A 21,298-nucleotide genomic window follows, 5' to 3' on the forward strand; every position below is an offset into this window, starting at 1 on the left:
AGCCAACTAGGCCTTTTGTCATCCTTCTATGTGCTCATTCCTGTCATCTGTTTGTTCTCCTCCCCTAATTTAGTCATTTGTCTGTTTTGTCCATCTCCTAAATTTAGCTTGAGTCTCCCCTTTAAAAATCCTTTCCTATTTCAATCTTATAACTTTCTTTATTCATATTCATTTTCTTCAACTCCAGTGCACTTTTACCATGCTTTATGCATTTTCTAAAATGCAAATCCAATCATGTAACTCCTGCTCAAAATCCTTAAATGACTTACTGCTTTTATGGTAAAGACAAAATTCCTTAATTGTGGGCTGCAAGGTCCAGTGTGGTCTAATTTCTACTGTTTCTCTGGCCTCATTCCCCTTTTTGCACTCTGAACCTTAGCCATGCTAATCTTTCAGTCTGCTATATTCCACACAGTCCATCATGCCACAGAACCTTGCATAGGCTCCTCCCTCTGCCTAGAACTTCTTTACTTCCTCAAGCAAATCCTCCTAGGTTTTACTGACCAGGTCAAACCCACCTCTTATAAGCACTCATAGCATCCCTTTTCTCTCCTTAATACAGTTTGTGTGTTTATTACTAGGAGTAAGCTCCATAAGAACAGAGATGGTATCTCTTGTTTCTCACTTTTATATTCCCAATGCCTGCTACAAATGGACACTCAATAAATAGTTGCTAAATTAAGGAATACATGCTGTTAATACCAGTTTCCAATTGTTTCATATTTGTAGCTTTTGGTTCAAGATGGATCTTAGAGATCATCTCATTTATTATTTCCTAATATTTTTAATTAGAGAACCTCTTTCGCAACTGCATATGCTCTCTCAACTTACTTAAGAAACTTTTTTTTTTTTTTGAGACAGAGTCTCACTATGTTGCCCTCGGTAGAGTGCCATGGTGTCACAGCTCACAGCAACCTCAAACTCTTGGCTTAAGCAATTCTCTTGCCTCACCTTCCAGAGTAGCTGGGACTAAAATAATTCCCAGCGGCTATTTTTTTGTATTTGTCATTGTTGTTTAGCAGGCCCTGGCCAGGTTCAAACCCGTCTGCCCCAGTGTATGTGGTCGGCGCCCTAACCACTGCGCTACGGACGCCAAGTTTCTTAAGAATCTTTATTTTTTTTTTGAGACAGAGTCCCACTTTGTTGCCCTCATAGTGTCACAGCTCATAGCAACCTCAAATTCTTGGGCTTACGCAATTCTTTTGCCTCAGCTTCCTAAGTAGCTGGGACTACAGGCGCCGGCCACAATGCCTGGCTTTTTTTGTTGTTGTAGTTGTCATTGTTGCTTAGCTGACCCCAACCAGGTTCCAAACTGCCAGTCTTGATGCATGTGGCTAGCACCGTAACCACTGCTATGAGCGCCGAGCCTCTTAAGAATCTTTTAATACACATTGTCATTGTCCTAGCATGTTATGAAGATGTAACTTTAAGTTTAAAATATTTGTTATTAAAAATAATTTTGTCTTAGCGCACCAACCACATGGAGCTCATTCTCAGCGCAGCTGCTTAAAGAAAATAAAAATAATAAAAATAATTTTGGTGGTTGGTCACTTGTAGTCCCAGCTACTTGGGAGGCTGAGGCAAGAGAATTGCTTAAGCCCAAGAGAGTTTGAGGTTGCCGTGAGCTGTGACGCCATGGTACTCTACTGAGGGCAATGTAGTGATACTCTGTCTCAAAAAAAAAATAATGATAATAATAATTTTGGGCTCAGCGCCTGTAGGTCAGCGGCTAGGGCGCCAGCCACATACACCAGGGCTGGAGGGTTCAAACCCGGCCAGGCCAGCTAAACAACAATGACAACTACAACAACAAAGAAATAGCCGGGTGTTGTGGTGGGCGCCTGTAGTCCCAGCTACTCTGGAGGCTGAGGCAAGAGAATCGCTTAAGCCCAAGAGTTTGAGGTTGCTGTGAGCTGTGACACCATGGCACTCTGCCAAGGGTGACATTATAATAATAGTAGTAGTAGTAATTTTGGCTGGGCACAGTGACTTATGCCTCCATCCCAGCACAGTGGGAGGCCAAGGTAGGGGGATCACTTGAGGCCAGCAGTTCAAGACCTGCCTGAGCAACATGGTGAAACATTGTCTCTGCAAAAATAGAGAAAAAATGAGCCAGGATATAGTAGTGTATGCCTGTAATCTCAGCTATTCAGGAGGCTGAGATGGGAGGATTGCTTACACCATGGTGTTTGAGGTTACAGTGACTGTGGTGATACCACTGCACTCTAGCCTGGGCAACACAGTAAGACCTTGTCTCAAAAATTTTTTTAAATAATTTTTTCTTTTCTTTCTTTTTTTTTTTTTTGAGACAAAGCCTCAAGCTGTCGCCCTGGGTAGAGTGCCATGGCATCACAGCTCACAGCAACCTCCAACTCCTGGGCTCAAACAATTCTCCTGCCTCTGCCTCCCAAGTAGCTGAGACCACAGGTGCCTGCCACAACATCCAACAACAAAGCAGCCATCTTTGTTGTTTGGCAGGCCGGGCTAGATTGGAACCTGCCAGCTCAGGTATATGTGGCTGGTACCTAAGCCACTTGAGCCACAGGTGCCTAATAATTTTCTCTTAAGATGATATTATAAAATTAATTTTTGTACATTTTTAATCTAAATGACAATTTTTTAAAACTTTTCCCATTTAACAAGCAATGTGCGTTGTTTACATTATTTTTAATTCTGTAAAGAAACATGGGTTTTAAAAACAAATTAAAAAAAGATATATCATGTTTAGAAGACCCAATTTATATTACTTTTAACCATATGTCATAGTCCCAAATATAGATAAAACCTGTATTATGATCATGTATAATTGGAATTCTTATGTTTTGACCATATAAAAATTGACTTTATTTCTAACTTTCATATTTTAAAATAATGTAATTATAGAAAATGTCTTAGCCTGCTATTTGCAAATACTTCACAAACATTGCAGCTGTGCAGAGTCTCAGAACCCAGTAAGTTAATAAAAAAGCGAATACAATTAACTATACTTTCTCTTGAATGTTGATTTTTTTTTAAAGGACTAGGCCCATTTTGATGTTCTATATAAAAATTCGGATTGGATGAATACAAAAATTTATAGACAAGCAGCTATACTAAGGCAAATTTGCAGAATTATTACCAATTTTATGTTGTGATTCAACATAAAATTTCATCTGTGTCCTTTATATTTTTTAATTTTAATTTGGCCAAGATAATGTAGCTTTTTAATATTTAATATATAATATTAAATTACCTATGATACTTCATATTTAATATATCTTTTTTTGTCCCCAGCCTTTACCCTACAACATACAGACACTTAATCTAAACCTCAATATACAGTCCACTCTCAGTAAATAAATAAATCAATGGATGATTCTTATTACATTTTTAGTTTAGCAACTCTCTTCATATTTTGTATCTTTGTTCTTTATTATCTAGGAGAATGTGGATTATCTGATCCAGGAGCTCCAGAGACCCAAATACAGTATATATTTTATTTGTAAGTACATTAGATTACTTTTTCAATCATGTGACTATGTCCTAGCTAGTATGTTTCATTGAACACTCTCATATCATCAATATTGTTTATGAAATCTATCACTATAAAAATCTGGTTTATTTAACATCCTTTGAAAGTATTAAAAGTCTTGTGACCAGCATTTTTGGAAGTGATTTCCACTCATCATTGATGGCTTAGTAAAAAAATTTATGTTTTACTTTCCCTTTCATGATGCTTTGTAAGTCCAATGTTGTAATTAGCCAGATTTTACATCTTACCTCTGGCAAAAAACAAATGTATACTTATTCCTATTTTGCACTTGTGAATTGAGGCATAGAAGCCAATTTATTTGTTTTTGGGGAGAAGATAAAACTTGAGTTTCATAGAAAAGCAGATTTATTTTTATATACCAGATGAAAACATTTCAGTTGTCTTTGTCAGTGGGTAGAGTGCCGGCCCCATATACCGAGGGTGGTGGGTTCGAACCCGGCCCCGGCCAAATTTCAACAAAAAAATAGTCGGGCCTTGTGGCGGGCGCCTGTAGTCCCAGCTACTCGGGAGGCTGAGGCAAGAGAATCGCCTAAGTCCGGGAGTTGGAGGTTGCTGTGAGCTGTGTGACACCACAGCACTCTAAAGTGGATGATAAAGTGAGACTCTTTCTCTACATAAAAAAAAAAAAAGAAAAGAAAATAGAAATCATCAGGTAGGTATCTCTATGTGCACAACTTTAGGGGGCATTGGAGTGGGTAGGAGAGGTCTGGAAATAACCTAAGTATGGTTGCTATGTGATTTTATGTGGATTTTTGGTACATTGTTATGGAAGTTACATTAATTTTCCTCTAGATGTCACTGTTGATCTTCATAGGATTATAGTCTATTTGCTAACATTTCCAAAACCAAAGGCCAAACAATGCTGGTAATCAGGACATTTGAGAAGTTTTTAAGCTTATTTAAAGGCTTTAGAACTTTAGGGTTTAGACTATAGTCTTTTTTTCTTTAGAGACAGAGTTGGTAGAGTACTGTGGCTTCTTGGGCTTAGGCTATTCTCTTGCCTCAGCCTCCCAAGTAGCTGGGACTACAGGCGCCCGCCACAATGCCTGGCTATTTTTTTGTTGCAGTTTGGCTGGGGCTGGATTTGAACCCGCCACCCTACTCACTGAGCCACAGGCACCACCCAGACTATAGTCTTATACATAGTTTCTTCAGCATATATTACTATTTAATAAAGGTACCCAAAATTAACATTTGGAATAAAACTATATTTTATAAAGAATTTCATTTTGTTTCATTCAATTCTGGGTAGAACTGAAAAGTTGATTAAAACTTGCTAGTGAATTTTCAGTATACAGCACCCCAAGAGGTAAAAACAGACAATTTTATTGGTCTATAACATCCTAGGTTATTTGTTTGTTTTTTGGCTGATATCCATAGGAGTTTTGTTTGTTTGTTTGTTTTGAAACAGAGTCTCACTTTGTCCTTAGGTAGAGCGCTCTGGCATCATAGCTCACAGCAACCTCCAACTCTTGGGCTCAGGAGATTCTCTTGCCTCAACCTCCCTAGTAGCTGGGACTATAGGCACCCACCACAATGCCCGGCTATTTTTAAGGGGATCTCATTCTTGCTCAGGCTTGTCTCGAACCCATGAGATCAGGCAGTCCACCGTCTCTGCCTCCCACAGTGCCGAGATTACAGATATGAGCCACTGAGTCCAGCCTTTAGGGGTAATTTTTTTTTTTTTAAAGAGACAGAGTTTTACTTTTTCGCCCTCGGTAGAGTGCTGTGGTGTCACAGCTCACAGCAACCTCCAGCTCTTGGGCTAGGGCGATTCTCTTGCCTCAGCCTCCCGAGTTGCTGAGACTACAGGTGCCCGCCACAATGCCCGGCTCTTTTTGTTGCAGTTGCCACTGCTGTTTTAGCTGGCTGGGGCAGGGTTCGAACCTGCCACCCTCGTTATATGGGGCCAGCGCCCTACCCACTGAGCCACAAGCATTTCCCATTTTAGGGTTTTTTTTTTTTATTTATTAAATCATAGCTGTGTACATTAATGTGATCATGGGGCACCATACACTAGTTTCACAGACCGTTTGGCACATTTTCATCACTCTGGTTAACATAGCCTTCTTGGCATTTTCTTAGTTATTGTGCTAAGACATTTACATTCCACATTTACTAAGTTTCACATATACCCTGGTAAGATGCACCGCAGGTTTAATCCCACCAATCCCCCTCCCTCCGCCCTAGGGGTATTTTTAATTAAAGTTTTAGTTTTGAAATAATTGTATATTTACAGGAAGTTGTAAAAAAGTAATAGAGTGATCCTGGATACCCTTGACCCAGTTTCTCCCAATGTAGCATCTTAAATAGTGTATAGTGCATGATCACATCCTGAGTATTAACATTGGATGTTAATGTTAGATGCAGAACATTTTTGTCTCCACAGGGAGCTTTTATATTGCCCTTTATTAGCTACCCTGTTTTCCCAAAAATAAGACATCCTCCGAAAATAAGACCTACTTACAGGAAAGATAAGACGTCCCCTGAAAATAAGACCTGGTGCATCTTTGGGAGCATACCTTAAAATAAGACACTGTCTTATTTTCAGGGAAACAGGGTATATTGACATCTCTCTTTCCCCAGGTAAAAACAGTCAATTTTATTAGTCTGTAGCATCCTAGGTTTTTAGAATTAATCCTAGCAACCACTAATCTGTTCTCTATTCTGTAATTTTGCCATTTCAAGAATATTCTAAAAAAAAAGTTCTGTAAATGGAATCACACACTATGTAATCTTTTAGGATTGACTTTTTTCCTTCAGCAAAATTCTCTGGAGATTCATCCAGATTACTGCATATATCAGTAGTTCATTCATTTGTATTGCTGAGTAGTATTCTATTATATAGATGTACCACAGTTGGTTTATCTATTCACCATTGGAGGACATTTCAGTGTTTCCAGTTTTTTTTTCTTTATTTAATTTTTTTTTATTGTTAAATCATAGCTGTGTACATTAGTGCAATCGCCTGTACCCATTCTAAGATGCACCATAGATGTGGTCCCACCCATTACCCTCCCTCCACCAAAACCTCCCCCCTCCCTTCCCCTTCCTTGGTTCTTTCCCCATAGTCTTGTGGTATAGTTGGGTTATAGTCTTCATGTGAAAGCTATAATTTAGCTTCATAGTAGGGATGAGTACATTGGATACTTTTTCTTCCATTCCTGAGATACTTTGCTAAGAAGAATATGTTCCAGCTCCATCCATGTAAACATGAAAGAGGTAAAGTCTCCATCTTTCTTTAAGGCTGCATAGTATTCCATGTACCACAATTTGCTAGTCCATTCATGGGTCAATGGGCACTTGGGCTTCTTCCATGACTTAGCAATTATGAATTGGGCTGCAATAAACATTCTGGTACAGATGTCTTTGTTATATTGTGACTTTTGCTCTTCTGGGTATAAACCTAGTAAAGGAATTATAGGATCGAATGGCAGGTCTATTTTTAAGTCTCTAAGTGTTCTCCAAACTTCCTTCCAGCAGTGTAGAAGTGTAGAATTGTGCCCTTTCCTCCACATCCACGCCAACATTTCTGGTTTTGGGATTTTGTTATGTGGGCTACTCTTACTGGGGTTAGGTGATATCTCAGAGTAGTTTTGATTTGCATTTCTCTGATGATTAAGGATGATGAGTTTTTTTCATGTGTTTGTAGATCTTGAGTCGGTTTTCTTTAGAGAAGTTTCTCTTCAAGTACCTTGCCCACCCTGAGATGGGGTCACGTGTTCTTTTCTTGTTAATACATTTGAGTTCTCTGTGGATTCTGGTTATTAGACCTTTATCAGAGGTATAACCTGCAAATATTTTCTCCCATTCTGAGGGCTGTCTGCTTGCTTTACTCACTATGTTCTTGGCTGTGCAGAAGCTTTTTAGTTTGATCAGATCCCAGTAGTGTATTTTTGATACTGCTTCAATTGCCTGGGGAGTCCTCCTCATAAAATATTCACCCAGGCCAATTCCTTCAAGAGTTTTCCCTGCACTTTTTTCAAGTATTTTTATAGTTTCATGTCTTAAGTTTAAATCTTTTATCCAGTGAGAGTCTATCTTAGTTAATGGTGAAAGGTGTGGGTCCAGTTTCAATCTTCTACAGGTTGCCAGCCAGTTTACCCAGCACCATTTGTTAAATAGGGAATCTTTTCCCCACTGAATGTTTTTAATTGGCTTGTCAAAGATCAAATAACGGTAAGTAGCTGGATCCATCTCTTGGTTCTCTATTCTGTTCCAGACATCTACTTCTCTGCTTTTGTGCCAGTACCATGCTGTTTTGATCACTGTAGATTGATAGGACAGTCTCAGGTCTGGTAGCGTGATTCCTCCTGCTTTGTTTTTATTGCTGAGTAACGTTTTGGCTATTCGAGGTTTTTTCTGATTCCATATTAAACAAAGAATTATTTCTTCAAGATCTTTAAAGTATGACAATGGAGCTTTAATAGGAATTGCATTAAAATTATATATTGCTTTGGGCAGTATGGACATTTTAACAATGTTGATTCTTCCCAGCCATGAGCATGGTATGTTTTTCCATCTGTTAACATCTTCGGCTATTTCTTTTCTTAGAGTTTCATAGTTCTCTTTGTAGAGATCTTTCACGTCCTTTGTTAGGTATACTCCCAAATATTTCATCTTCTTTGGCACTACTGTGAAAGGAATAGAGTCCTTGACTGTTTGTTCGGCTTGCTTATTGTTGGTATATATAAAGGCTACAGATTTATGGGTGTTGATTTTGTAGCCTGAGACATTGCTATATTCCTTGATCACTTCTAAAAGTTTTGTAGTAGAATCCCTAGTGTTTTCCAGATATAGGATCATATCATCTGCGAAGAGTGAAAGTTTGATCTCTTCTGACCCTATGTGGATACCCTTGATCACCTTTTCTTCCCTAATTGCAATGGCTAAAACTTCCATTACAATGTTAAAGAGCAATGGAGACAATGGGCAACCTTGCCTGGTTCCTGATCTAAGTGGAAATGATTTCAATTTAACTCCATTCAATATGATATTGGCTGTGGGTTTGCTGTAGATGGCCTCTATTAGTTTAAGAAATGTCCCTTCTATACCAATTTTCTTAAGTGCTCTGATCATGAAGGGATGCTGGATATTATCAAAAGCTTTTTCTGCATCAATTGAAAGAATCATATGGTCTTTATTTTTAAGTTTGTTTATGTGTTGAATTACATTTATAGATTTACGTATATTGAACCAGCCTTGAGACCCTGGGATAAATCTGACTTGGTCATGGTGTATAATTTTTTTGATGTGTTGTTGGATTCTGTTTGTTAGGATCTTATTGAGTATTTTAGCATCTATATTCATTAGTGATATTGGTCTATAATTTTCTTTTCTTGTTGTGTCTTTCCCTGGTTTGGGGATTAAGGTGATGTTTGCTTTGTAGAATGTGCTGGGTAATATTCCTTCTTTTTCTATATTTTGGAAGAGGTTTAGTAGTATAGGTACTAGTTCTTCTTTAAATGTTTGGTAGAATTCTGATGTGAAGCCATCTGGTCCTGGGCTTTTCTTTTTAGGGAGATTTTGTATAGTTGATGCTATTTCAGAACTTGATACAGGCCTGTTCAACATTTCCACTTCGTTCTGGCTAAGTCTTGGTAGGTGGCGTGCTTCCAAGTATTGGTCAATTGCCTTCAAATTTTCATATTTCTGAGAGTAAAGTTTCTTCTAATATTCGTTAAGGATTTTTTGAATTTCTGAGGGGTCTGTTGTTATTTCATCATTACCTTTTCTGATTGATGAAATTAGAGATTTTACTCTTTTTTTCCTGGTTAGGTTGGCCAAAGGTTTATCTATTTTATTGATCTTTTCAAAAAACCAGCTTTTGGATTTATTGATCTGTTGTATCGTTCTTTTGTTTTCAATTTCATTTAATTCTGCTCTGATTTTGGTTATTTCTTTTCTTCTGCTGCGTTTGGGGTTGAAGTGTTCTTCTTTCTCCAGTTGCTTGAGATGTTCCATTAAGTTATTGACTTCCTCTCTTTCCATTTTCTTGAGGAAGGCTTGCAGTGCTCTAAATTTCCCTCTTAGGACTGCCTTTGCAGTATCCCAGAGGTTCTGGTAATTCGTGTCTTGATTGTTGTTTTGTTCCAAAAATATGGTGATTTCCTTCTTAATCTCGTCTATAACCCATGTATCCCTCAGCATAAGGTTGTTTAGCTTCCATGTTTTTGTATGGGTATGCAGGTTCCTGTTGATATTTAGTTCAACTTTTATTCCATGATGGTCTGAGAAGATGCAAGGAATAATTTCTATTTTTTTTAATTTGCTGAGATTAGATTTGTGGCCTAGGATGTGGTTGATTTTAGAGTATGTTCCGTGGGCTGATGAGAAGAATGTGTATTCAGTTTTTTTGGGATGAAATGTTCTGTAGATGTCTGTTAAGTCCAGATGTTGAATGGTTGAGTTTAAATCTAAAATTTCTTTGCTTAGCTTCTTTTTGGAGGATCTATCCAGGACTGCTAAAGGGGTGTTAAAATCTCCAACTGCTATGGAACTGGAGGAAATCGAGTTGCTCATGTCTGTTAGAGTTTCTCTTATAAATTGAGGTGCATTGTGGTTGGGTGCATAAATATTAATAATTGAGATCTCATCATATTGAGTATTACCTTTAACAAATATGAAGTGTCCATCCTTATCCTTAATTATTTTGGTTGGTTTAAAGCCTATTGCGTCTGCGAACAGGATTGCAACGCCTGCTTTTTTCTGCTTTCCATTTGCCTGGAATATAGATGACCATCCCTTCACCTTGAGTCTGTATCTGTCTTTTAATGTAAGATGCGATTCTTGGATGCAGCAGATATCTGGCTTGAGTTTTTGTATCCAGTCCGCCAACCTATGCCTCTTTAGAGGACAATTTAAACCATTCACATTAATTGAGAGTATTGATAAGCCTTTCGAGAGACCCGTGGACATTTTTAATCCTTTTGCAACTGTGGAAGTTGGAATTTGATCAAAAATTTTTTGGGTGGGTTTACTTTTGTGGTGGAGAATTACGCTGGTCTTTATGGAGGATAGGTCTAAGAATGTCCTGGACAGCTGGTTTAGTTGTGGCAAATTTCTTCAACATGTGAATGTCGTTGAAGTATTTAATTTCTCCATCATAAATGAAGCTCAGTTTAGCTGGGTACAGGATCCTGGATTGCAAGTTATTTTGTTTTAGGAGATTAAAAGTCGATGACCATCCTCTTCTAGCTTGAAAGGTTTCAGCAGAGAGATCTGCAGTTATTCTGATATTCTTCCCCTTGTAGGTAATGGTTTTCTTTCGTCTGGCAGCTTTCAGAATTTTCTCCTTCATATTAACTTTAGTGAAATTGATTATGATGTGTCTGGTGGATGTCTTATTTGGGTTCAGTCGTGCTGGAGTTCTGAAACTGTCTACTATCTGAATTTTGGAATCTCTTGGCATGTCTGGAAAGTTCTCCTTCATAACCTCATGGAGAAGAGACTCTGTGCCTTGTGAAGCCACTTCGTCACTTTCGGGGATCCCTATAAGACGAATATTGGTTTTCTTCAAATTATCTGAGAGCTCTCTGAGAGAGTGGTCTGTTTTTGCCCTCCATTTCTCTTCTTCTTTGAGGGTTTGGGAGCATTCGAAAGCTTTGTCTTCAATGTCAGAAATCCTTTCTTCTGCTTGCTCCATTCTGTTACTGAGGGATTCTACTGTGTTTCTCAGATCTTTGAGGGATGCAACTTCTTGTCTCAATGTGTCGAAATCTTTGGTCATTTGGTCTTTGAATCTGTTGAATTCTTGAGATAACTTTTGGAATCCTAATTCGATCTTATTTGCTATCCAGATCCTGAATTCAATTTCTGACATCTCAGCTATTTGTTTGTGCATGGGGTCTTGTGCTGTTTCTGCCCCATTGATCCTTGGGGGAGTTGATCTACTCTGATTATTCATATTGCCAGAGTTTTTCTGTTGATTTCGCCTCATGATTGTTTTTCACTGTTGCCTCTGGCTGTCCTCAGAGTTGGGGAGGTGTCTCTCCAAGATTAGACCCCAGCGGGATCACTCTATTGTTCCTGGATCTTTGTAGGGAGTGACCCTGTGTAGTTCCTCTGGGGCTGCTCTAGCTAGGGAGTTCTGGTTGTGGAAGCAGCTCTGGTTTGTGACATACCCGGATCCAGCAACAGGGCTGCGGGTGGTGCGCACGGTTCTGGGAGTGCCAGGCGCCCAGTGACTTTGGAACAGAGAGCCCAAGGCTCTAGCAGTCTCTGGCCAGGAGAAGAGCTCTGTGCAGAGGCAGGGAGGGCTCCAAAGGGGACGCAGCTACCAGAGTCCCTGTCCAGATGAACGGGCTAGTGTGGAAGCTGGGAGGACACAGGAGGGAGGACGCAGGGTTGCATGGCTCCTGCAGTTCCTGGTCAGGGAATGTGGAGGCCCGGTGGGTGCGGGTCACTGGTCGGGGATTGCTGCACAGCTCTTATGGAGGTCTAGGCGGCGCCAAGCCCAGGAGTTTGAGGTTGCTATGAGCTGTGACGTCACGGCACTCTACCCAGGGCAACAGCCCAAGGCTCCAGTGTGCCAAAACCGTCTCACTCTGCCCCTAAGGATTAAGTCTGTAAGGCAGCTCAGTCCCCGCCTTTAGGCTGCTCAGTCAGTAGGTTACTTTGACCCGCCCAATCCTTGCTCTGAGACCCTGAGGGCGGAGCTTGCCGGGGCAGTTCTTTCACAATGGCTTCCTGCGCCCAGCTCAGTGGCTCAGTCTGGGGCCCCAGACAATGCCCAAAGTTCTCCACACTCCTGCTCAAACTCTCCCCAAGGCAGTTCAACTGAGTGCCAAGTCCAAAAACACCGAAACAGTTCATAGGTAAGGCCTTTCTGGTTTGCAGTCTCACTGCTGCTTGTACTTACAGTTGCCGGCATGATTAGGATGATCGAACACACGCAACCACTTGCCAGTTTTCCACTGTTTTTGTCCTCCTCTTGGGGTCCAGAAGTCCCTTGCTGGCTCCCTGTATCATCAAAGGGATGATTATAGGCAGATCCCACCGGCCAGAGATGCCTGGAGTCTTGTCTCCCCAGACTCGCTGTTCCCAGTTGCAGGGAAGCTGTTACTCCTCCAGTTTTGATTACTACAAATAAAGCTGCTATAAACATCTGTGTACAGGTTTTCATGAGAACATGAGCCTTCATTTCTCTGCAATAAGTAACGCCTAGAAGTGCAACTGCTGGATCATATGGTACCTGTGTGTTTTAAGAAACTGCCAAATGTACCACTTTGTACCACTCTGTACCACTTTACCTTGTCACTAGCAATGCATAGGTGATCTGGTTTCTTTGCAACATCACAAACACTTGCTGTTGTGTTTATTTTTCATTTTAGCCATTAGATAGGTATATGGTGACTCCAGTATTTTTAATTTTTATCTTTATCTATTTTCTTATTTACTTAGCGATAGAGTCTCACTTTGTCAACCTCAGTAGAGTGCCATGATCTCTCAGCTCACAGCAACCTCAAACTCTTGGGCTCAAGCGATCCTCTTGCCTAAGTTTCCCTATTAGCTGGAACTACAGACTATTTTTTAGTCTGATAAAAAGGTATAAACAATTTTGTACTTGGATATGTGTGTGTGTCTATTTTTTTTTCTTTGTTGCCCAATTTAAGTGGGCATATAAGAGAATCACTCTTGCTGAGTCTCTTACCTAAAAATTGAAGTGATCATGAGGTACAAGACCTCCTTTTCCTCCAAAGAGAGTTCTTTGTAGCAGTTGAATTAATAAAGAATAATAAATGTAGTATTTACTCTTTGATTCTAAAGATTGTTTGATTTGGACTGTTAATCTGTAAAGGCAGAAGAAAAAATGTAAAGTAGTTAGCACCAAATCTATGAAAAATAGACTGTTGAAGCCAGGTACGGTGGCTCATGCCAGTAATCCTAGCATTCTGGGGAGGCTGAGGCGGGCAGATGGCTTGAGCTCAGGAGTTCAAGACTAGCCTGAGCAAGAGCGACACCCCATCTCTAAAATAAATAAATAAATAAATAAATAGCTGGCGGCACTTGTGGCTCAGTGAGTAGGGTGCTGGCCCCATATACTGAGGGTGGCAGGTTCAGACCCGGCCCCGCCCAAACTGCAACAAAATATAGCCGGGTGTTGTGGTGTTGTGGTGTTGTGGCGGGCGGCTGTAGTCCCAGCTACTCGGGAGCTGAGGCAAGAGAATCGCCTAAGCCCAAGAGCTGGAGGTTGCTGTGAACTGTGATGCCATGGCACTCTGCCGAGGGCAACAAAGTAAGACTCTGTCTCTTAAAAAAAAAAAAAAAAAGCCAAGCCTTGTGGTGGGACCCTATAGTCCTGGCTACTTGGGAAGCTGAGGCAAAAGAATCTCTTGAGCCCAAGAGTTCAAGGTTGCTGTGAGATATGAGGCCATAGCACTCTACTGAGGGCTACAAAATGAAACTCTGTCTCAAAAAAGTTTAAAAAAGAAAGAAGGAAAAATAGACTTGCATTTCTTGGGTGAAACAATTTCCAAATGTTATTTGATTGAAGCAGACTAAATATATTTGTATATAGTAATGTTATTCATTACAAACTTTCGGTACAATTTATATTAGCACTAAACTGGCCTTTTCTTTATCTCATTTTTATAATTTTCTTTTTTGATATCTTTATGTCTACCAAGTCTGTTTTATAGCAGGCCCCTGCCCTCATTAAAAATACTGTTATTACAGAAATTTTCAAGTACATACAAAAGTATAACAATATAACAAATTCCAGTGTACTTGTCACCTGGTTTCAATGTTGATGTTTTGAGACAAGGTGTCTCTCTGTGGTCATAGCTAACTAGAGCCTCAAAGTCCTGGGCTCAAGCAATAGTCTTGCCTCAGCCTCCTGAGTATCTTGGACTACAGGCATATACCACCATGCCCAGCTAATTTTTTTATTTTTGTAGAGACAAGAGTATTGCTATGTTGCCCAGGCTGGTCTGAACTCCTGGGCACAAATAATCATCCTGCCTCAGCCTCCCAAAGTACTGAGATTACACACATGAACCACTGCGCTCAGCCCAGTTTCAACAATTACTGAGATGTGCCCAATCTTCTTTTACCCATATTACCACCTATTCCCCCACTAATATTATTTTGAAGCAAATCTAAGAGATATAATTTTATCCATAAATATTTCAGTGTGTATCTCTAAAAGATAAGGACTCATTTTTTTTTTAAACCACAATTCTGGGTGGCCCCTGTGGCTCAAGGAGTAGGGCACCAGCCCCATATACTGTGGGTGGTGGGTTCAAACCCAGCCCTGGCCAAAAAAAAACTGTAAAAAATAAATAAATAAAATAAAATAAACCACAATTCTAGGCTTGGCATCCATGGCTAAGTGGTTAGGGCATCAGCCACATATACTGGGGCTGGCAGGTTTGAACCTGGCCTGGGCCTGCTAAAACAATGACAACTACAACAAAAAAATAACCGTGTGTTGTGGTGGGTGCCTGTAGTCCCAACTACTGGGGAGATTGAAGCAAGAGACTCATTTAAGCCAAGAGTTTGAGGTTTCCGTGAGCTGTGATGCCACGGCACTCTACCGAGGGCAACATAATGAGACTGTCTCAAAAAAAAAAAAAAAAGAACCCACACAATATTATTACACGTAGTATATCCAAATAAAAATGAAAAATAATTTCTTACTATTTTCATATATCCAGTGTTCAAATTTCTCATTTTTTCATGTCTTTTTAGTTTGTTTGAGTCAGTAAAGTCCACACATTGCTATTACCCTGTTTCCCCGGAAATAAGACAGTGTCTTATTTTAAGGTGTGCTCCCAAAGATGCGCTAGGTCTTATTTTCAGGGGACATCTTATCTTTCCTGTAAGTAGGTCTTATTTTCGGAGGATGTCTTATTTTCGGGGAAACGGGGTAGTTGATAAATTACGATTCTTAGGACAGCACCTGTGGCTCCAGGAGTAAGGCACCAGCCCCATACTGGAGGTGGCGAGTTCAAATGTGACCCCGGCCAAAAAAAAAAAAAAATTAAGTTTCTTTAGTTTTCTATAGGTCTCCTGTCCATCTCTGCACCATCCCTCTCTCCTTCTCTCTGAAATTTATTTATTCAAGAAACTATTAAGTTTTTCCAAGCCTGGATCTTGCTAATTGTATGCCCGTGAAGTAGTTTAACATGTTCCTTAAGTTTAAAATGTTATCCTCTAGTTCCTATAAATTCGTAGGTGGATATAGAACCTTAATTAGATTAGGATTCTATTTCTTTTTGTTAACAATATTTGATAGGTGACGTTGTGTACTTTCTTTTGTTGTCTCTTCTTATGATAGCTGCTGATGTTCAATGTCTAGGTCCATCCATTGATTCACAAAAGGTTGGAAGAAATGGTGCTATTCTAATTCTAACATTAAAATTTCTTCTTTTTTTTTTTTTTAAGAGACAGAGTCTTACTTTGTTGCCCTTGGTAGAGTGCTATGGCATCACAGCTCACAGCAACCTCCAACTCCTGGGCTTAAGCGATTCTCTTGCCTCCACCTCCCAAGTAGCTGGGACTACAGGTGCCCACCACAATGTCCAGCTGTTTTTTTGTTGCAGTTTGGCCAGGGCCAGGTTCGAACCCACCACCCTCAGTATATGGGGCCAGCGCCCTACCCATTGAGCCACAGGTGCTGCCCCTTCTTTGTTTTTTAGCTGGGATATTTCTATAAGGAAAAATTTTCCCACATCTGCTATTTGGTTAGCTGATGATATAGTTTACATATAAAAGACAGGATAAAAGCTTACTTCTTTGTTCTTATTTATTATGTTCAATATAATTACTTGGGTCTTTAGCATCCTTCAGTGCCTCCAATGGTTGCCTTTTTTGTGTTATTGTTGTTATTGCTATTATTATTATGAATTTAACATATTTGTGCTACTTATTCCAATTTGAAGGTGTTTGACTTTGACAAAGTTTTGTATCACAATGTGCACCAAACTTCACTTCCTCATTAGACTTTAACATATCAGGCCCATTTACGTCTAATTGTAGCAGAGATGATCCCCTTTGAATCAACTGTAACCCATACATCTGTTTTAGATTTCAGTAATGTGATCAGCAAGAGTGATGTGAAGTCACTGGCTGAAGCTGATGAGCAGGAAGTTGTGGCTGAGGTCCAGGTAAACATACCGGTCTTGTAGTATGTCTGTTATATTGGCCCTTTAGAAAGATTTGAGTCTAAAAAGGAGGAGGTTTTATCTCAGAAAAAGGGAGGCTATTCATTAGACAAAATAAGTGTGCATCAGATTATACTTACATTTAGAAAACTTGGAAGAGGTATAAAATGGAATAGGAAAAGAATTAAAGGAATTAGTAGGAATAAGGAGATTGGGCTTATGAATTGATAAAGGTTCTGTAGGGTTGGAGACATAGTCAGATATACACACACACACATACATGGGGAAAAAAACTTTTATAGTAGATTTTTCATTATTTCTACTGTTTTGTAATTATTTTAATTCCCCCACATTGACTAATTACTCAATTATTAATTAAGCAATATTTATATCTATTTACACTTGTATTTCACTAAGTTTGGTTATATAGTATTTTTTTTTTTTTTTTTTTTTGAGACAGAGTCTCACTCTGTGTCTTTGATAGATTGCTGTAGCGTCATAGCTCATAGCAACCTCTAACTCTTGGGCTCAAGTACTTCTCTTTCCTCGGCCTCCTGAGTAGCTGGGACTACAGGTGCTTGCCATGGCGCCCAGCTATTTTTAGAGATGGGGTTTCACTCTAGCTCAGGCTGGTCTTGAACTTGTGAGCTCAGGCAGTCCACCCACCTCAGCCTCCCAAGTGCTAGGATTACAGGAGTGAGCCACCACACCTGGCATATATCATATAGTATTATATCACATATGAAAATAGTGGGGGTGCCAAAAACATGTATACACAGTTTAAGACATGTTTACTTTTCAAAGTTGAATTGAATTGTGGTAGCAATGTGTAGTATAACATTCATTCAAAAGATGGCGTTAATCAAATGAATGCTAGCGTCACCATGCAACAGGCAGGACAGTCAATGAAAACGGTAGGAGCATGGTTGTTGTTTAAGAAACACAAGACCGTTTTGAAGTGGTATTTGAAATTCAAGAATGTTATGGAAGTACAACAGTGGAGGTGTGAGTATGCAACAGAACCTCTGACATGCCCAACAACTGCACACATTCGTGGTAAGTGTGAGATGCACAGTGCTGTGTGTGATGTGCACAAAGAAAGATCTAAGAGTCTTCACACAGCAACAAGTCCTGTTTCTTCTGGCGTGATGTTGGAACAGTGTACACACTTTCCATAGAGTCTACCTAACATATGCACGTGAGACAGGAGTCAGCAGAATACGCATACGATGCATTCTTAAAACAGCAAAATGGGAAGTTTTCATCCCAGGATCACTGCAGGCACCAAGACGTGAGTGCCCATCTGGATGAGAATTTGCCAGGATGATGAATAGGACAAAGGTGCTGTTGAGTATCCCTCACATTCTCCTGATTTAACACCCCTTCACTCCTGCCTCTGGGGGCCCTTACAGGATGTGGTGTGTCTAGAAAACAGGCTACATTGGTGGAACTTTGGGAAGAAATTAAAACAGCTGGCACAGAGATGCCAGTGGACACTTTGGTCAACCTTGCTCACGCAGTAGTCTGCCATAATCAGAAGTGTGTGGATGCTCGTGGTGACCACTTTGGCACTTCTTGTAATTGCAGAAGTGAAACATGACTTGTATTCATCTTTTGTTATCAGTATATACTGAGCATTACAATTTTTTTTTTTTGAGCATTACAATTTTAATAGTTTTTTCTTTTCTTAAAGTGTATATACATGTTTTTGGCACCCTCTATATTAGTGCTTGATTGAATTGTGGTTCTTGGAATAACTGTTTTTGGTGCTTGATTTGCAGGAATTTTATGGTGATTACATTGCCGTGAATCCACATTTGTTTTCCCTCAATATTCTGGGTTGCTGCCAGGTATGGAAAGGAAGGATAAAAAAATAAGTTAATTTATCAATTGGGAGATAATTCACCAAGTAATTAGACTTGTAAGAAAATGCAAATATTTTCTCTGAATATGTTTTTAACAAAAAGGGTCGAAATTGGGATCCAGCCCAGCTTTCTAGAGCAACTCAAGGACTCACAGCTCTCCTTTTGTCTCTGAAGAAGTGTCCCATGATTCGTTACCAGCTTTCATCAGAGGCAGCAAAGAGACTTGCAGAGTGTGTTAAGGTATGGCATTCCCTGCCCCACGGTCCCAAAACATGAAGGCCGTTTGCTGTTCATGTTTTAGAAACTAAAAGAACAACCAAGGAGATGATTATGTTAGGTGTATTGACAAAGAGGTAGGTATATATAATTTAAAACAAAAATTAACAAACTACAGCTAAGATTCTTAAGTTTAATGCAAGAAACATTCACAAGCTATTTACCTTTTTATTTGCTCCTATTGAACCACTTGTAAAATGGAATTTCAAGTCCTCACCTCTTAAACTTTGTGAAGTTTTTGAACTTTGTTACTAAACTTTATGAAGCTTTTTGAATCCTTTTATGGAAAGCCTATGCAGAAAGAACTATTGCTAAATGTGGTTTTTATGTATTAATTTTGTATTTATATCATTTCTATCCGCAGCTAATTGGTTCACCAAACCATCTTTCTTTCTCGCCCACAGCAAGTGATAACTAAAGAATACGAATTGTTTGAGTTCCGGCGGACAGAGGTTCCTCCGCTGCTACTTATTTTAGATCGCTGCGATGATGCCATCACCCCATTGCTAAACCAGGTGCAGAACCCTTGGTTAGCACAACAGAAAGATGACTTTAAGTGATAGTCATCAAAATGCAGGTTTAGAAGGGAGCGGCATGGTCTGTTTACTTGCCTCCTTATTCAGCTTTTCTTGGTCTGCCTCGTCCCCTCTCCCTTCCATTAGTCATTGTAGCTTTTACTTCTGCCTCATCCTTCCTGTCCCTTCTTGCTACTCTCCTCCCCAATTCAAGGCAACTTCTAAATTCTTAGATTCTAATTTCCAGTGTTTCTTTCTGTCTGATACTTTACATTCTTATTGCCATTTCCTTGAGGTAGACCCTAATCTGTTGTAGGAGAACTGAAATAGTCATTTATTTGATTCTTTACTTTTAATTTCTTCTCACTCGAATATATTCCACAGACACAGTGTTATTAAATTACTTTTTCTGAAGCACAGGTTCCGTCCTTTTACTTTTGGTTTAAATATCTTCATTGGTTCCCATTTGCCAACTAGGTCAAAAAACAAACTCCTGAACTTGGTATCCAAGGGCCTTCACAATGTGGGCCAAACCTCCTATAAAACCTGCAGTTTACTGCTATAAGGATATGCGACATGGTTTACTGCCATCACGCTTTTACTGTGACCACTGTCTACCAGGGGTCCTCAAACTTTTTTAACAGGGGGCCAGTTCGCTGTCCCTCAGACCGTTGGAGGACTGGACTATAGTTTAAAAAAAAAAAACTATGAACAAATTCCTATGCATATTGTACATATCTTATTTTGAAGTAAAAAAACAAAACGGGAACAAATACAATCACAACGCTGCATGTGGCCCACAGGCCGTAGTTTGAGGACCCCTGGAAACTCTGGAATTTGTTGGGTTTTTTTTTTTCTTTTTCTTTTGAGATAGACTTTCAAGCTGTCGCTCTGGGTAGAGTGCTATGGTGTCACAGCTCACAGCAATCTCAAATTCTTGGGCTTAAGCGATTCTCTTGCTTCCGCCCCCCGAGTAGTTGGGACTACAGGTGCCTACCACAACGCCTGGCTATTTTTTGGTTATAGTTGTCATTGTTGTTTGGCAGGCCAGGGCTGGATTTGAACCCGCCAGCTCTAACCCGGCGCCCTAGCTGCTGAGGTACAGGCGCTGAGCCTGGGATTTTTGAAATACCTTCTCTTTACATCTTTACCTATCAAAATATTTTTCCTTAAAACATCTTGGAAGCCATCTAACGTCTCCTTGAAGCTTGTATTCTCTAGGACATGTTCTTTTCTCCTGAAAATCAGTGTAAAGAAGACTTTTATGTCTCTCTTATGTCTCGTGCGGCACTTGCCAGTTGTACCTTTGGTTGTTCTCACCCTTTCCTAGGTTGTACATTCCTTCAAGGCTGGTGTCTCACCAGTGTTAGTTCTCCTGCAAGTGTAAGCACAGTGTCTTGTACATAGACACATAGATATTCTATTAATAGTGACTTTGAATGTATAGGAAAAGCCACAATCTATATTGTTAGTTTCTTCCCAGCTTAATGTTAATGCTAAGGGAAATCTGTGACTGTGTAATGAAACTTTTCTGTAGTATAAAAAACCTCTGTGCTCCTAAAATTCAAAGTAATTTATGCTTACTAAAGAAACTTTTAATAATATCAAAAAGTAGAAAGAGGCTGGGCTCATGCCTATAATCCTAGAACTCTGGGAGGCTGAGGCAAGAGGATTGCCTGAGCTCAGGAGTTCGACACTAGCCTGATTAATAGGGAGAAAAATAGCTGAGCATTGTGGTGGGTTCCTATGGGCCCAGCTACTTTGGAGGCTGAGGCAAGAGGGATCACTTGAACCCAGAAGTCTGAGGTTGCTGTGAGCTATGATGCCATGGCGTTCTACCCAGGGCAACGGAGTGAGAAAAAAAGTAGAAAGAAAAATAATTGCCTTGACTTGGTGCCTATGGCTCAAGCGGCTAAGGCATTAGTCACATATACCTGAACTGGCAGGTTCGAATCCAGCCCAGGCCTGCCAAACAACAATGACGGCTGCAACCAAAAAAAATAG

General features: G+C 39.8%; 1 protein-coding gene across 2 annotated transcripts in view; it reads left to right on the plus strand.

Moving 5' to 3' along the window:
• VPS45 (vacuolar protein sorting 45 homolog) overlaps positions 1–21,298 on the plus strand; it is a 101,831-nt gene that overhangs the window by 1,482 nt on the left and 79,051 nt on the right. Inside the window, exons 3-7 of one of the 2 annotated variants that reach the window (XM_053590747.1) lie at positions 3,421–3,481; positions 16,562–16,641; positions 18,420–18,488; positions 18,606–18,743; positions 19,184–19,294. In XM_053590747.1, the coding sequence (XP_053446722.1) occupies positions 3,421–3,481; positions 16,562–16,641; positions 18,420–18,488; positions 18,606–18,743; positions 19,184–19,294 (459 nt within the window). The remainder of the gene's footprint in view (positions 1–3,420; positions 3,482–16,561; positions 16,642–18,419; positions 18,489–18,605; positions 18,744–19,183; positions 19,295–21,298) is intronic. The other variant, XM_053590748.1, reaches the window with a different exon arrangement.

This window comes from Nycticebus coucang, chromosome 5 (genome assembly GCF_027406575.1).
Source record: "Nycticebus coucang isolate mNycCou1 chromosome 5, mNycCou1.pri, whole genome shotgun sequence".
Lineage (NCBI taxonomy): Eukaryota > Metazoa > Chordata > Mammalia > Primates > Lorisidae > Nycticebus > Nycticebus coucang.